This window comes from Diadema antillarum, unplaced genomic scaffold (genome assembly GCF_040938485.1).
Source record: "Diadema antillarum isolate AM-2024a unplaced genomic scaffold, OU_Dant_1.0 seq00000886_RagTag, whole genome shotgun sequence".
NCBI lineage: Eukaryota > Metazoa > Echinodermata > Echinoidea > Diadematoida > Diadematidae > Diadema > Diadema antillarum.
Genome location: NW_027271750.1, coordinates 399,020 through 416,627, shown reverse-complemented (window position 1 = coordinate 416,627; position 17,608 = coordinate 399,020). Strand labels below are relative to the sequence as shown.

Below are 17,608 nucleotides of genomic sequence, written 5' to 3'. Positions count from 1 at the left end.
ATAAGTATAGAAATCATGTTGCATGTCTAAAGAATGTATGGGATTTATTGGTGTGTTTCTCACAGATTCAAAGATATATTTCTGTGTGCTAGCAAAATAACCAGAATATCAAACATTTGTCATTGTTTTAGAAGACATCTACAAATAGTCAGGTAAGATGTGATTTCAAAAAAGATAGAAAAACTTTGACAAATGGCTGCTACAGTCAATTTAGATGTAAATCAATGTATATTGTGGTTCTTCACTAACAATTGGCTGTAGTTCAGCAAAGTATCACAACATGAAATAAGAACTGCAATTATGGTGAAATATGTACGACATAATTTGCTGTAGCAAGCTCTGAGAGGGAGAAGCGAGAAGAATTAGTAAAAGTAGTCGTAGTAGCAGTACTTAGCAATATTATTCACATTTGTACTAATTATCCAAAAATGTATATTTTGGCTTAATATGGACAATTTTTGCAATTATATCTTCTTTATCTAAAGCCAGTCAAAATAATTTGAGGAAAATTTTCATTATAATTACACTTCTGTCCAGATTGGACACATTCCAAGTGCTGTACAAATATTGATTTTTCTTTTCATTCTTCTTCTTCTTCGTCTTCTTTTTCTTTTAAACCAAGGCTGGCCTAATAATAGTCCTTTGAGGTTTGAAAGTCAATATGCATAGCTTGCCGTCTGGAAGATTAATTTGTTCTGCTTTCCCTATTTTCATTCTTGTGGCTGAGTCATGTGTCCCAAATCATTCAATTAACTCCACAATAAAGAGACCACCTTCCAATGAATAACATCCTGTTCAGTCAGGTTATCGTGCCTCCGTGTTGCTATGGTGATGCCAAGCAACAGGCCCAGTTAATGAAAGTGCCGTATCGGCAGTGGTGGCAACTGTCCTGTCAGTCAAGGACCTTTATACTAAAAGTGTATACTCTACAGGCTATATGTAGTTATTTGTTGTTGTTGTTTTTTTCAACTGTGCATAGACATATCTTTCTTGGAACTATCTCATTTTGAAGCCCGTAGTCTAATCCACAAAACTTGTAGCATTGTTTACGAAATCTTTAGCAGCCTGTCCTGTTTGTTTGTGTCATCTATAGATATTGCTTTAGAAATCAATAGAAATATACTTTTGACATTAACATGATTTTTGTTGTAATGAAAATAATAACCATAGATTTTTGGCGGCAATGAAATATATTCATTTCATTGCAAGAATTAAACCATATTGATTGCATTGTATAACTTTTTATCCTGTTAAAACATAAACATATACCAGAAACACTTAAAAGAAATTAGGAAGGTTTTCAGATTTCCCTGCATAAGTTCTATTGCCAGACCAAACCAAAATGGTGTTGTCTTGTGACACACAATATCAGGTATCCCCCTCAAAAAACAAAACAAGACAAAACAACAAATTAAAAAGAAATATAACAGAACATGTAGAAATTTTGATTGCGAGGATATAGTTGTATGACTGTAGACTCTGTCTTCATATCATGTTTTTTGAACTAGATGGATTTTTTTTTTCTGAATGGTACAACAGGCAATGTACCATTTGTGACCCATTGTCATGAAAGTTTTATGAAGACACTGATCATTGATTTTACTGATTATAGTTTTTTTAAGACTTTGTATTCCTATCAACTGTTCAAAAATTGTTTGGCAAAAGTAATCAAAATTTCTCATTATCATAACTTTGTTCATTTTAATTCGATTTTGATCAAATTTTCTCTTTTGGGCTGATAAAATTGTTCCTTTTTTTTTTCAGACTGCCTTTTATAGGTCCGGAATTGCATCTTTAAAGGCATTATTGACCATTTGCAGATGAAGCAAAAACCCGGCTCCAGTGCTTCAAAATAGTTCGGAAATATGAAAAAAATTTCAATTTGTGGTGCAGTGCCTGTCTGCAATTGTTCATTGGATTGTGTATGAATTAATCTCCCCACTCTAGGAGTCAGAAGGCGAGACCAGTAGGAACCACGAGTCTGACTTCTACTCGAGACCAACCTACCAGGAGGAGGAGATTGAGGAGGGGGAAGATGAGGAGGACGGGGCCGACATCCTCGAGAGAGCCATTCAGAAGATCATCGACGATGGACAAAAGATGGACCAGACAACGATGTTTCTGGACATCAGCCGGACACAAGGTAGGGAGGGGAATGTTTAGGGATAACAACTTCAAAACGCTTTACAGATTCAGCACCTGCTTGTGATGGAAAAATTTTGTCATTTTTTCTTCAAAGGAAACCAAGGTCCAAATATCAATGTGGATTATTAAGTGAAAGCAGCAATATTTAGTAGAAGAATGCATCAGTGAAAGTTTTCAGGGAAACTCATGCAATCGATTCAAAAGTTATAAATTACATCAAAGTTTTTGGTGATGTCATCACAAGATGAGGAGACTAATACAGCTCACGACATCATTTTTAACAAAAGTTATGCCTTTAAGTTACGAATTGCATCAGATTTTGGGTTATGTCATCGCAAGATAAGGAGACTAATACAGCTCATGACATCATGTTTAATAACAATATCAAGAATAAGTAAGGACAATTCCACAAAATCTCATTTTTCATAGATACACATTTCATCAACTTGTTACTGACATATGCTAAGAGTAATATTATCCCCCCCCCCCCCCCCCCCCCCCCCCCCGCTTTCTGAAAGAGGCAATGATGGTGTTCCTTCATTAAACTAGAAAAGCATTCTAGCTACTGCATTGGAAGGAATAGATTAGACAAAAATACATGCAGTTTTGACACAGAAAAAGAAGAAATGTTGATATAAAAAACTTAAATCTTTCATTCAAAGTCATTTTCTAGTCAGCATAACACAAATAAACTTGAATTTAGGCCATGAGTGAAGACATTCTTGTCTCTATTTTGGGAACCTGGCATGCCAGTTTTCTGTATACGAGTTGACTCTACGGGAACCTGGTATACCAGGTTCCCGTAAGGAATGGGGTAATGCTATAGGCCCTATTCAATATTGTGATAAAGAGATTAAGAAGGCAAATATAGGAACAAACAACAATATGCATGCTTCGCTGGCTATCTGTATGCATCAATACATTGTGATCACATGAACATCTCATATGTTATTGTATTGATTGTAGTGGTAGCAGACACAAACATGTAAATAATACGGAGAGTAAATCCACTCAAATACAGGGAATTCCATTAGCTGACAAGATCGTTGGGAATGCCAATTTTATCTCATTATAAACAGTATCTCATTGTAAACATACAAAAAAAGAGACCAGCTAAATACAGTTTACGGAAAATCATTACCACCTTTACAACAAAATGACCGTCCCCCCCAAAAAAAATGACAAACAAATAAATAAACAAACAAACAAACAAACAGACAGACAAACAACTCAAATGCCAAGACATTGTGCCTTAAACTTTCTCATGTGGTCCAATTTGTCTTCCATTGTTCGTGTCAAAGTAAGTTTTTTAAAATTCCAAATGTGTGTTCCTTTCGTGGTCAGCTCAAGACACCATTCCGTCAACCCCGGAGAAGACGCTGACCATCAGCAGGTCATCGCTGTCCAGCTTCGATGAGATCGCTTCCGAAGACATTCCCAAGGAGTCGGTGAGGAGACACAGTATTGGGCCCTGCCAGTCATTCCAGGTCAGTATCCCAGCTGCGCCCTTTGAGAAGGCCAATGCCAAAAAATTAGATTTCACTCCTGAAATTTCAAACCCTTCTGGTTTGGTGCTGCTGCGTCTTTTATCACAAAATGACAGAGCAGATTCTAATCATATAATTGGTTGAAAGCATACATGTGACCAGCCATTTATTTTGCCTTATATGTAATTTTGCTTATGATTGGTCAATAGTAAAGTATAGTGACTTGTCATTAGCACTTTAACATCGCAGTGGTGACCAGGCAAGCTTTCATCATTTTATTTACTAGCAATGAGGGTGATATATCAAACAGCAAGGACCTGCTTCATCATGCTATAGACCGATTCGGGTTCGTTGAGGGCAGCAGACAAGTTGCGGTTACAGGGCGCAGCCATTAGCTCTAGCTGGGGTGTCCCCGCCTACCCACCACCCCCCCGGGCAAACATGTTTATCGTGCACTTGTAGCAGGAGTATGCGCACTTGTTACAAAGGTTCGCGCATTAAGCAAGTGTTCGCGCACTCAGTACGAGACGCCTATTGGCTAAAAACAACCATGCATCAGTTTTTCATTCCATGCGCATACATCATTTGCTAATGTAGGGAGGGGGTAGGCGTGAACACCGCAGTAATGGCGCTGCCCATGCCGATAATACACAAATCACCTCATAGATTCGGTCTGTAAAGTAAATAATATTTGAAAAAGGAAGGTTTACATTAACACCGTAATAGTGCAGCTACCCCAAGCTTCTCTTCTTCATTTACATCGCTGCGCAAACTTTCAAGCAAAACAAATAATACACATTATTTTGTTTGAGGATTAGTGATTACCAGCACTCGCAACCTACAAAATAATCCAACTGCCCTCAGCTATCACCTTGGACATATTAGATTGATACATTCCAAAGGTATATAGCGTGAGTAATTCTTATTATTGTCCTCACTGTTGAGTTTTGTTTGTATAGTAGTCATTGTTAGCATTTCGTAAAGGAAGAATAAAATTTCTGTTTCATTTTACCTCATCATTGTTGATGTGAAATTGTCTTGCTTTGATAGTTACAGAACTTTCAAAATCGTCTGAGTTGCCCAAGTTAAAGCTGACTTTCAGTTGTTTGATGCAATGTTTGCTTATGGAATGTGAAGGTCCGACATATGCATGGACAGAAAGTTTCATTACTGAAGCCTGTACATTTAGGGATTTTTGTTAGTTACTTTGTCGGTAGTGAATTCATAATATGTACTTGTGTGTAAGGATGCCATTTTCACTTGTTTACGATCATACTTAATCTAAAGGAGTATTATTTGTGTCGTGAAATGTTCTATCAAGTCAAAAATTAAGAACTTTGTTGTTTTTTGACCGCAGTTTTATGTTTTCAGCTGCTATGCTTAGGATTTGTGTGAGTTTTCAGGAAATGAATGAACAAACTACATAGATAACATCAGTCTAGTACAGAGTAACATGACCTCATATCTATAAAATCATTAATTTTCAGGAGAGTGAACAAATTTGTTCATTTTTGCATCATTTTCACACACACCCACACACACAGATGCAAAAATATATTTTCTTTTTGTTTTGGATCACATTGATATCTGTAATCTTTTAAAACTCAAATCAGTATGTTGGACGTGGCTTTTTGAATATAATATGCCAATTGAGATACGAGGTGTTGTCACCACGCACCCTCCCACGCTCCCATCCTGATACTCACCCTGGATAAACATTATCTATATTCGTCAACTGGGCTGTTTCTGCTCTCAAGCGTAAGCTGATAGGATACAGACTTTTTCTGCAATTGCTCCCCTTAGATTGTTCCTTTAAATTATTTTTGTTTATTATTGATGTTCTGTGTAATTTGTATTAAAATAATTGTCAATATTTTGTATTTATTAGTTTACTAATTCTTCTTCAAAAATCCTATGATTTGTACAAAAGAAAAATGTATTTGTATATTACGTTTGTCGTGAAATTGCAGAAATAAATTTATATCAAATATCAAAATACCCTGAGAACAGTATGCTCCCGATGTAATTTCATAGCGTGCTAATCCCTGCAAGGATTGACCTTACTGGGAACCCCCATGAAAAGGGTCACCCTTCTCGCTGTCACCTTTCAAAAAGGGCACTGATAGGTAATGAGATCTGCTCATTTGATACCTAGAAAATTGTGTCATTTTGTGAAGATAGAGGCATGTGGACAAATTTGATGTAAACTCAGTCTCTCATTCACCCAGGAGGCTCAAAGTGACTCTGATCTGCCTGAGGTTTGTAAAGAGTGATATTGCATGTTATGTAGCGTACTTTATATCTGTGCCATGATCACGCACTGCCAGAACGCCATTTTCTCTTAGATAATGGGGCTATAGTTACTCAGCATTTTTCCCTAGCACTCTTCCAACGACTCAAGCAAGGGATCTGTAGCTTGTCCATCCATTGCTATCATTCAAGGTCCATTTGCCCCCCCCCCCCCCCCCCCCAATCCCATCAGGTGTAATCAAATAATGCATTTTGGTACATGTCATTATATGATATATATTCTGTGTTTAAGGTGATTTTATTCTGTCCCTTTCTTGGGAGAAAAAAAAAAAGAATTTCAACTTGCCATGTGTGGTATGTATATTAGAACTTTGCTTTTTGATGGTGTGTTTTTTAGTAAGAACCTACACAATTCTGTGATGGTGTACACTTTTATAGGGATTTCATGAATCTCATCTTTTTATGGTATGTTATTATCATATCAGGGCTGTGGTTGTAAACTCAATGACTGGTGTGTATGAAAGTGGTTTTGTATTTGTGCGAATGTTGTCTATGGGGATGCTGCCTAATATCCATGCTCATTCCCAGGTTATCTTTTCTGACCCTATGTTTGCAAACATGTGAAAAACAAAACATTCTTTCCAATCATGTTTGTGCCCAAATTACTGGGGATTTCTTCTCTGTTCAGTGATTCTCGGTAGACTCCTTTCTGTCCCTGTCAGTTTCTTGTGTTCTCTTCCTTCTTTCTGCTATATCCTGTTAGTTTTAGTGAAATGGGTCTACAGGTACACCATTGTATGTCTTGTAAATACATTGGATGATCACATGTTGACATTATTGAGAATGTTTGATCAAGAGTCTAAACTGTTCCAAACACTTCATGCGAATGTCAAATTTCTGTTGTTTTACACATTAAAGTGTTTTCAAAGGAAAAAGAGAAATTTACCATTATTTATCTTTTCATTTAAATTCATTTCATTTAAAACTATAGGCTGATTAAGAAATATATAGGAATAGATGGAAATTGTTGTCCCAGTTGACCCATCAATGAGTTATTCATTATGCCTGTTCATTTAGAATTACTTCAATTCTTTATAATAAGTTTGCATGAATTATTTGTTACTGATGGGCAAACTTTTCAATTACCAGGCACAACCTTTAGTTAAAGGTATATGTATAATATGAATATTTTACATTTTGTAAGTATAATAATTGATGAATTGGAACTTACGAGCTGATTTGCAAGCGGTTGAATTTGCGATCAAGAAATGTGATGACGAAATGAAAGTGAAGTGCTATTTTTGAAGAGAAATTTTTTTAGCAATCTCCCACCTTGGATGTAATAATGTTTGTTAATGGGAGGCAATATTTTCATGAGATGTTGGAATAGGGATGGTAGCTATTCCTCCTTTAACACAATGTTGATGGGCCTGGTACCTTTTGTTCTTCAGGTCCTGATTTTTTCATGCCTCAACCTGGATGCAGTAGGCATATTCTCTGCAATTTCTGTTCATGCATTATTTATATAGCATCTACATTAACCATGATGACTCTAAAACACCGTTAGGTACAGCATTACTGCAATGAAATTCTCGGTGTGTGTTTGTACATAGGTTTGTGGGTGTGTGTGTGTGCCTATGGGTTGGAAGAAGGAGATTACAAGGTAAAGGTCAGTGACCTAACTTTATAGATGTCAATCATTAATTCCAGATGCATGACATCAAACTCTGACCCAAGGACAAGCCGTGCTAAGGCGATATGCAAGTTAGAGAAGAGAAAGAGGGATTGATTTTAAAAGGTTTCAGTCAATTTTAATGAAATTTACCTCCAAACTGTCAGTGTAGATCCAATTACATTCAGTGGGTCAAAGGTCCAAGTGAAATAAAAGAATTTTACTTGATATGATAATTTAGCAAGTGCACAAGCATATGATTCACTTGAGCATTAGTGATATTTTATTTTGGCGAAATATTGTAACAGCTGATGTAGAATGCACCCCCTTCCACCCCCACCCCCAGATTTCCTGCACATATATTTTTCTCTTATAGTTGAAAACACTGTCGGTCCTTAGTGCTTTAGATGCACTGAGCAAATATGTTAGTGGCATAGTAAATTGTATGTTTTGATTTGTCTGCAAAACGAGTTGTCACAGTATGTTGCAATGATTCCATTTCTGCTAGAAAGCTCTCATTATGTTGTGCAAAGATGTTCCCTAGTAATGCAAAGTAATGCAGTAACAGCCTGCTTGAGAGATTTGATTTGAAAAAAAAAAAGTGAGTGTAATTTTCCATAATTAAAAGAAATAGAGAAAAAGTGTTACAGGAAGTCATTTGTATCAGCATTAGCTATCTATCTTGCAGCTCATCGCATTGAATTTCTTTTTTTTTCCAAGAACTCAACAAATGCGGTGAAGGCATTGCTCATTCATTTTACCCAAAATGACTTGTTGACCAATTATCTAATGAATCTTGTTCACATTTCTCCTTTTGCGAATGGTCTAAAATTGACAGTAAGTACAAAAATTCTGTGTTCAATTACATGTACCTACACAATGTACCATTGGTAGTAGACATATTCTGTAATCATGATAATTCATTAATTACCAGCAATATACAGCATGATGCCTCAGCTATTATCTTACACATTGAGGTACAATAATCTCTAATTGACTTTGGGAAAATTAGGGAGTTTGTAGACGTTATGATGGAAGTATTAAACATGGCTATTATCCTCTTATGGTATTCATATTTTGGCATTTTTGGCTAGACCGGTATGTAGCATGTCTCTGACAATGTACGAATACATGTAGTTACTGTAACTGTTGTGGGTCCCTCACTGTTGGACATACACAAGTTGCAACAGATTTATTTTGACTTTCTATTATTTTTCCGTCACAAAGTACTTATCAAATTGGTGATGGTACATATCGCACATGGCTCTTGCTTATTAATCTTCGCATCTTTAAATACATTCATTGTAGTGCTAATTATTCACCAGTGCATTTCATTTTTGTGGTATTTTTCATCACTCCAATTAACTCACTGATTGCTTTATACCCTTCTCTTGTATAGGATTTCATGATTTCTTCTATCTAATGTCATTTTCAGAAGATTTAATGTAATGCTGATCAGGAATTTGTCATGCTGAGCCTCCCCTATTTTGTTCAAAAGTAGGATCGTTGTTTCTTGCATGACATCTTCAGCTAAGTTGAGACAAGTCATACGAAATGTAGTTGTATGTAGAAATGAAAAAGGAATTATACCAAACATGCACTGAACAAAATGTGAAAAGAAGTATGTTGTAGTCTCATAATAGTATACTGTAAAAGTGGATATTTTTGAAGGAGTATTATTGTGCACTCGGTCGGGTTAGATAAATTTTGCATGTTTTTTATTCCATAGAATCAAAATATAAAATACATTTATTAGTAGTGTTACATATTTAAAAAAAAATCATGCACTTTTATTTTTTCACTACTCTAGTTTCTCATTGTGCAAAATGCACAACAATTTCCACTGCACAAAAATTTCAACCTTTACAGTGGTAAAGTATAGTATAGTCTAGTTATAGTATGATTTCAAAACAAGGATGGTTCAACCAACAAAACAGTTGCCGAAAATGGTTCCTATTCAGCATCTTGCAATCATTTCATTGCTGTGGAAATACCTAATTTTTAGCTCTTTGTGAGTGTGTCTCACTGCTAAAGATTTAAGACTTTAGAAAAATGCATGGCACATGGATTTTACTACAGAGGAATATAGAAAATTTAAGCATAGTTATCTTCTTACTCCTTCACCACTCATGTGATATATCATTCATCAGATCTCTTACTTAAGTTTCTCTCTCAATATATACACACACATCTATTACTTTTAACTTAAGAGATCATAATGAAATATGTGCTTGTGAATATATTATTCAGTCTCTGTGTATATAACTAACCCTGCTGAAATAAGTTGATTAATTTACTAGGAAACCTAGGAAACCTCACTGGTCATGTGAGACTGACTTGAATACTTGATACTTGTAGTATTTAACTCAAATATTTCAGTTTATGTAATTTTGATTTATATTCTATATTCTCATTAAAAAATACATCAAATATAACAATCTAAAATAGAATAAAACGTGATATCCGGTGTGGATGTACAATGACGTATTACTAATACCATAAGATATAACAGTCAATTTAACAAAGTTTAAGTCTGAAGTTGATTATTGTAGACAACAAGAACAATTTTGATAGAACAGTAACAGCTTGTCAAGTAGCATATGATGGGTGTTTAGTTGTGAGGATCATACTGAGTGTTGACAACATAAAATTTCCTGTGAAAAGACCCAGATTATTCTGAAATGAAGCCCTATATACTGCACCACTCTCAATAAAAATCTGATATCATTTGCAGTGTATATTTTCATCTTACCCAAGGCCAGGCAATAGATATGATTACAAAGAATGCCCTGCCACCATGTGTATCTGCTTTGATCACGGCAGAGTCTGCAGTGACTAAACAGCTTTTAGTCCATTCAGTGGAATTAATTTGATGTGTTGTTAGCAGGGCAGGGTATCTTTGCGTGGACCCCTTGACAATGACATTGAAAAAGAACGATATTAGAAAATTGCGGCATTTTCGGTTAATGCTTAGTAGACAACAGTGCCAAAAGCCACTCAAAATATGTCTGCTTAGAAATCGCATATGGGAATATGAATTTTTTACACACATTTTTTCATGACATGACGTATGTTTCTTGAGAAAGTTTACAGTGAAAATGCTCATGGCAGAAAATTGTGATAGTTGTCATGTTCTGCTGCACATTGCTTAAGTGCTGGATCTATCCATACATATTAGTTGCATGCATATGTATAAGCAGTAGAATTCCAAAAAAAAAAGAGATAGGAATGGAACAAACATTGTTTACATGTGTTAGCAGGCTAGAAGTTTTCATGATAGCCTCTTCATAATCCATACTCTGGTTTTCTTTGGGTGTTGGTTGGATGACATGGAAAGGTTTAGGCTCCTTGCACAGACCCAACAGACTCATTATGATGAGGGAGACAGGAAAGGAAGTCTGAAATTTGAAAACACTCTTACCTTATCAGTTTATAAAAGTAAATTTTTAGTATTGATACAGCTGAAGGTGAAAGAAAAAAAAAATATATATGTATATATATCAGTGACAAATATGTGAAATTCTGGCAAATATGAAAAGTTTGGCTGTCATAATGTTCATGAGTCAACTACTCTAAGTGGTATCCCTTTGCAGGCTACCAAAGTACACGTGTAGATGTATTTGCCAGGGCACACATGAAAACAGAGAAGAAAGGTCTGTGCATGGAGACTACTTTGCTGTATGCATCCACTGATCTTAACTGTTTAACATTTCATTTACTCATTTACTTTCCACGCAATATGAACATACTGTAAAACGAGGAATGTTCGCGTGCATTTTAATTTCGCGAGAGCCGAGTTTCGCGAAATTAAAATGCAGGCTAAAGATCTTGTCTACACTATATGCATTGAATGTTGGAGACAACTTGCGAAAATTTCATGCTGCGAGTAAGACCGTCAGCTCCCATTCGCGAAAATTCCATGCTGCCAAAATATTGTGTTTGACAGTATTATTTACCACTGAGTCATGTGTCAAGAATGAATTTTTTATGTGGGTTAAGGTCCAGATGTAGTGGCCTGAAAAACATTGTATGCAGATTCTCCCTCATTCTTCCATCCTTACTTTCCTGTATCTTTCAAACGTCAAGACGAAAACGAAATCCCCCAAGGACATGGAGTGTCTGTCGCTGACCGTGGAGGAGGTCATCCACATCAGGAGTGTCCTGGTCAAGGCCGAGATCGAAAACCTGAGGGTCAACCAGAAACTCTACCGAGCCGTGCTGCAGGACAAGGTATATGGATTTATGGGACCATCTGGGGCATCAATACTTACTTGTTTCTCTCGTGACCCCGTTCATGGCCCATTATTATTTTTAAAAAATAAAAATGAATTTGAAATTTTGGTGGCCCAGAACAGAAATGTAGTGGCCAGAAATAAAAGGAAATATACAAATTCATTTTGAATTATAGCTGCCCGAGAGGACTATCAAAAGATAGCCTTTTTTGCAAATTTGGTGGCCCCAAATCAATTTTTAGTGGCCCCAGGCCACCGAGCCAGCACTAATGTTGAGCCCTGCTATCATTTTTGTTAAAACATAGCTTTGGCAGAGATTCTATCTCTTTTTCTTCTTGAGGAAATGTATAAGAATTGTAAAAAACAATGTATAGAGGGAGATGTCATGTCTGAACATTTCTTCAAGGTAACAATGTAGTAGCCTACATGTAGCTGTTTCCAGCAGTCAAGCTACTGTGGAAGTTTTTACAGGAGTAATTTTTTGCTCTCAAACGTATAAGAAAAATTTTGTGTGTTTTTTTATGACGCGGACAGTCATAACAATTTAGCACTTCAAACAGCTTGCTGCTGGAATGGAGGCTAAGAGCTTTGGCAGCATCTACTAATGGTAAAAAGTAACTGGTCCGCATTACGAATGCAAATTCATGCACACTACAGGCTAGCAAACCTGAAGAAAACTACATACATAGCAGTTATACCACTACAATATACCAGCCATGAATTCAAAGATATAGAATTATATTACATATGATACTAGTAATAATAAACAGAAAAAAATTACAGGCTCTTATTCTCACGCTAGTCATGGTTTGCGAAATGCGCAAAATAATCCACTTTTACGGCATAGAAAGTCTCTGAATATTTTAATTGACTTTATACAGAATACACTTACAGAATAAATTCTTCAGTTAAAGGAAACCAGTTTCATATGATACTCTTCAAGTGACACAGAGGGCAACATCTTTCATGATTAAATAATTTTTTTCTTTTTGGTCACAAAGTTGAGTTCTTATATATGGTTGTATATTAGTTACAATATGAAACTGCTCATCTGACTCGTATCAACAGCATGACTGAGTGATGTCTCAATCATTTTTTTACCTATTCTTGTGTTTGTGCATTCAGGTGTGTTTTTCGTGTAAAAAGAAGTTCACTTTCTTCCAGAAGAAACTCAGATGCAGACTGTGCAAAAAGTGAGTATCATGAAAGAAGGGCAGTATATGATAGCTTTACTTTCACTTAAAATTTGGAAGCGCAAATTCTGGAGTGTCAAAATTACTTGACAAAGCAGTTGTGATAAAGTGAAATGATGCAACATGTAATATTACTATTTTATCAGTTTGGATATTCATGAAAAAGTAAAAACCCTGAGCAAGCAAGAATCATTTGTCTTTGCAAATTCAGTTTTCTTGTTAAAGGACAAGTTCACCTTCATAGACATGTGGGTTGAGTGAATGCAGCAATATTAGTAGAACACATCAGTGAGAGTTTGAGGAAAATCGGACAATCCATTCAAAAGTTATGAATTTTTGAAGTTTCTGCTCAGTCATGGCTGGATGAGAAGACTACTATAGCTTGTGATGTCACATGTGTACAACGATATAAAGAAAGAATAAAGAAAATTCAACAAATTTCCATTTTTCTCGCGTAACAAAAGAACACTCGACTTCTCTCTTCCAGAAGGCAGGGGGAATAATTATTATCCTTAACATATGTCAGGAACAAGTCGAAGAAATGTGCACTTTATTCAAAAAGTAAAGTTTTGTGAAATTCTCTTTTTATTTTCCTTATATTGTTGTACGCATGTGACATCACACACTGTAGTAGTCTTCTCATCCAGCAATGACTGCGCAGTTCGTTTAAAAATTCATAACTTTTGAACGGATTGTCCAATTTTCCCCAAACTTTTACTGATGTGTTCTACTAATATTGTTGCCTTCACTCAATCCACATGTATATGAATGTGGACTTGTCCTTTAATAGTTTGTTTAGCTGATTTTAGTTTTGTCAGTCTATGCTTTCATGATATGGTAGGAAAGATAGAAAGATAAGGCCTATCAAAGGACAAGTTCACCTTCATAAACATAAGGATTGAGAGAATGTAGCAATATTAGTAGAACACATCATTGAAAGTTTGAGGAAAATCAGACAATCCGTTCAAAAGTTATGAATTTTTGAAGTTTTTGTGCAGTAACCGCTGGATGAGAAGTCTACTGCAGTGTATGAATAACTTAGATGTCACATGCGTACAACAATATAAGGAAAATATAAAGAGAATTTCACAAAATGCCATCTTTTGAAAAAAGTACACATTCCCCCGACTCGTTACCGACAAATGTTATGGGTAATATTATTCCCCCTGCCTTTAGAAAGAGGCAAGTCAAGAGCTCTTTTATTATACGAAAAAAGTGAAAATATGTTGAATTTTCTTTTACATTTTCTTTATACTGTTGTACGCATATGACTCACAAGCTGTAGTAGTCTCCTCATCCAGCGGTTCCAACACAAAAATTTAAAAAATTCGTAACTTCTGCATCGATTGTCCAATTTTCCTCAAACTTTCACTGATGTGTTCTACTAATATTGCTACATTCTCTCAATCCTTATGTTTATGAAGGTGAACTTGTCCTTTAATAGCTGATGCATTATGAAGCCAAGTGCACCTTCTCTGAACAAATTATGCTTTCAATTGTGGTAGAACATTTTTACATCGGTCCTATTAAATTAATGTTAAACATTGTGCATTTGCCATGTATAATATTTCCATTATGTACTCTATCAGCATTTGCTCTTTCTGTAAACTGAATCCAGTTGTATCATCCCAGTGGACTGCTTACATGCGAACATGCACAGATCAACAAATCAGTTGCAATAGTGATGGCAATGCTGATGATAACTATAACGAAATGGACACAGCGTATTAAACCATCGACTTTAAAACACTTGCTTTATTATGAATACAGTGTGAATATGGTGCGTATAGTTGAGATGTGATGTTTCTCATTCCCTTCCTCACTGCCTGTAGGCTGATATGTGGAGTCTGTTGCGTCAAGATGTACATTCCAAAGGAGGAGTTCTTACACATCCCCGTCGAGTCTCTCAGTCCGAGTAGTCCCAAGATGAGCCCTTCCTCACCACTCAGGCAGAGAAGGTGAGAATGAAATGTTTCGAAAGTCGCCATATTTTTGGGGAAAGATCATGGAATACGGGATTCAAAATTCATCCCATTATTCTGCCATCCAATCACAAAAGGAAGCAACTCTGTGGAATGAGTTTCTTACAGTAAATGAAGAAAAATGTCATTGTTTTATGAGGAAATGTGTACAGTTACTTCCTTTTGATATGTCTATGTTTTGGTTATTAGGGGTCATGAGACCTCAATTTTTTTTTTCACCATCACGTAGAGCATACAAAAAATACCCCACATTAAGAAAAAAAAAGTCCCCGTTGATAAAATTCAAAGTTGCTTCCTTTTTGTCATGGGACAGCAGTATTGCTTGTAACATTATGTGTCCAGTGAGCTTGAGCCATGAGGTGATTGAATTCTTCTGGTAAAATTCTCTGAGTAAATCTGTCCATCGCTGTGCATCAGTGAATTTCATGCGATACAGTTTTGCATTGGATGCACAACTCAGTGCTACCAGACACATGATTGATAATTGGCATTTTACCGTTTTTTGTGCACATTATAATTGTCATTTTACCATTTCTTGTGCACAAATTTTAAAGAATATGATGATCAATCGGCAGAATTAGGTGCCATTATTAACTTTAGATATGGTCTTAAACCGAACTTGGCTGTGCCTTGAAGGTTTAAACAGAATGTATGCAAGCTGCAAGTTACACACATACCAGGTAGATTGTTTATGAGAGTACTGCTGTGACCTTTGAACCCAAGGACAAATCATGCTAGATTGACACAACCAGGACTGACCTTGTCTTCCATTATCATCATGACAACACATTTTCGCTATATATTCAAGATATTGGAAGGTCCCAAAATCAGGCAACACTAGCTCTTCACAGGATATAGAACTGTGACTTGTCGTTGATATATAGATTTCAGTTTGTTTTTAGTGTAAAATATATCTCTCTTTTCCTAATAGTGATGACTCACACTATATATACTATTGCGCAATGAGACCTGTGGATGGGTAAGACTAGTCTTATTTGTCACTTTGTCACGTGAGCAGAAAAAGGTAACATATACCTAACAGGCATGTTGGTTCCTGAACTCACTCAAATAAGCAGCTGTGATGTAATTATTCATGTAATCCTTAAAAATGGTGCTTACTAGAACATCCACCCAGCAGCAACTTATAGTGTTATTCAAAGCCTTGTATTTGGCAGTAGCAATAGACAAAAGTTTGTTGATGTATTCGGTGCGAAACAATAAAATGGATGCTTCCGCATACCATAAGTGGTCACCAGCTCTTTTCAAATTCATTTCTTGTTTGACCATGAATTCAATAACTTATTACGTGGGGCAAGCTTATGCTTTGTATGTCGGTTTGAAAATTAGTGAAGTGCCTAACCAAATAAGAAGAAAAAGAAGAAGAAAAATCATTGGTATCAATATGTACATGAGCTAATTATGAACTTGTTTACTATACCACTGTCTATTTGATTTGTCTCCTACAGCATCAGTGACCCGCCCACACCATTCCTCCTGGCCAGCACCCAGCAAGATCGGCAGCAGGACCTCCACGTCTGGCGGAAGCCCACCCCGGTGGAGAATGTCTGCTGCGAGTGCTGCACCTTCCTCAAAAACACACGGATGGGGCCTCCCCCCACTGCAGGGGTGCAGGACTACCCCACCCCCTTCAACCTGTCCAAGGCACCGCTCCATAAGATGCAGAGCATCTCGAATTCATGAATTCCATAAACTGTGCAGTCATTGAAATATGGACAAGTTGTTGCAGACAATGGAACGAACGTTCAGGGGGAAAAAAGTGGTCATTCTGGAATATGGTGGGATATCAGAACTGCTACACTGCATCATAATCACCAGGACTGCAGTTTACATTTAAGGGAGCTTTAGGGATAAACAAATTTGAGAAATAACACACAAAATTTTTGGTCCATAACCATTCCATAGCTTTTAGAGCTGAAATTGTGTGATTTATGATCATGTCTTGAGCTCTTTTTAAGTCATTTTATATCTATTTGATGTTATGGCTAAGTACACTGTGGTTCCTTGCAGCAAAGTGTTGAGTATGCTAATTTATTCAGCCCCATTGAGTTGGTTCACAGCAGTGAACAGTGGCTGATTATACATCATCTGGGTTTATGTTTTCACTTTTTGCAGACCTAGTGGTCCCTGCAGAGTATGGGTATAGTATCGTTTGGAAGAATATGAGATATTTGGAGAGATATGAAAATATGGCAGGTGTTATATGACATCGAATACATTTCTGGAATGAGCTGCTAACAAGTAAGTATATCATGGGGAAGGCTTTCTGCTGAGCTGGATTTAAGCTGGCCACAACATTCTCTATGAGATGCGTTTGCATGTGTGTATATCTGTGCAGCGCAGTAATTCAAGAAGCTACAAAGCTATACTCCAGTTGGCTTCAGTTCCAGAACTGAGCTTTAGTTTCTAGTTTGCAATAGTAGATCACCCTATGGTACAACTGGGACAGTATGAGACAATGCTCTTCATTGTTTGGAGAGCGGCAGCAATTCACAGAAATAGAAGTAGTCCGTGACATATTTACTGACAATCATTCCACATGAATTGTAATTCGTAGTGGAAATCACATTGTTCATGTAGCTGACTTGTTCATTTTTTTTTTTTTTAGTTAAGGCATATCTTAACAAAT

The 17,608-nt window shown here is 36.4% G+C and overlaps 1 protein-coding gene across 1 annotated transcript in view; it reads left to right on the top strand.

The window, feature by feature from the left end:
* LOC139740819 (protein spire homolog 1-like) overlaps positions 1-16,662 on the top strand; it is an 82,460-nt gene extending 65,798 nt beyond the window's left edge. Inside the window, exons 10-15 of the mRNA XM_071651391.1 lie at positions 1,948-2,143; positions 3,490-3,632; positions 11,641-11,784; positions 12,912-12,979; positions 14,812-14,937; positions 16,428-16,662. Of these exons, the coding sequence (XP_071507492.1) occupies positions 1,948-2,143; positions 3,490-3,632; positions 11,641-11,784; positions 12,912-12,979; positions 14,812-14,937; positions 16,428-16,662 (912 nt within the window). The remainder of the gene's footprint in view (positions 1-1,947; positions 2,144-3,489; positions 3,633-11,640; positions 11,785-12,911; positions 12,980-14,811; positions 14,938-16,427) is intronic.
* The last annotated feature ends 946 nt before the right edge of the window (positions 16,663-17,608 follow it).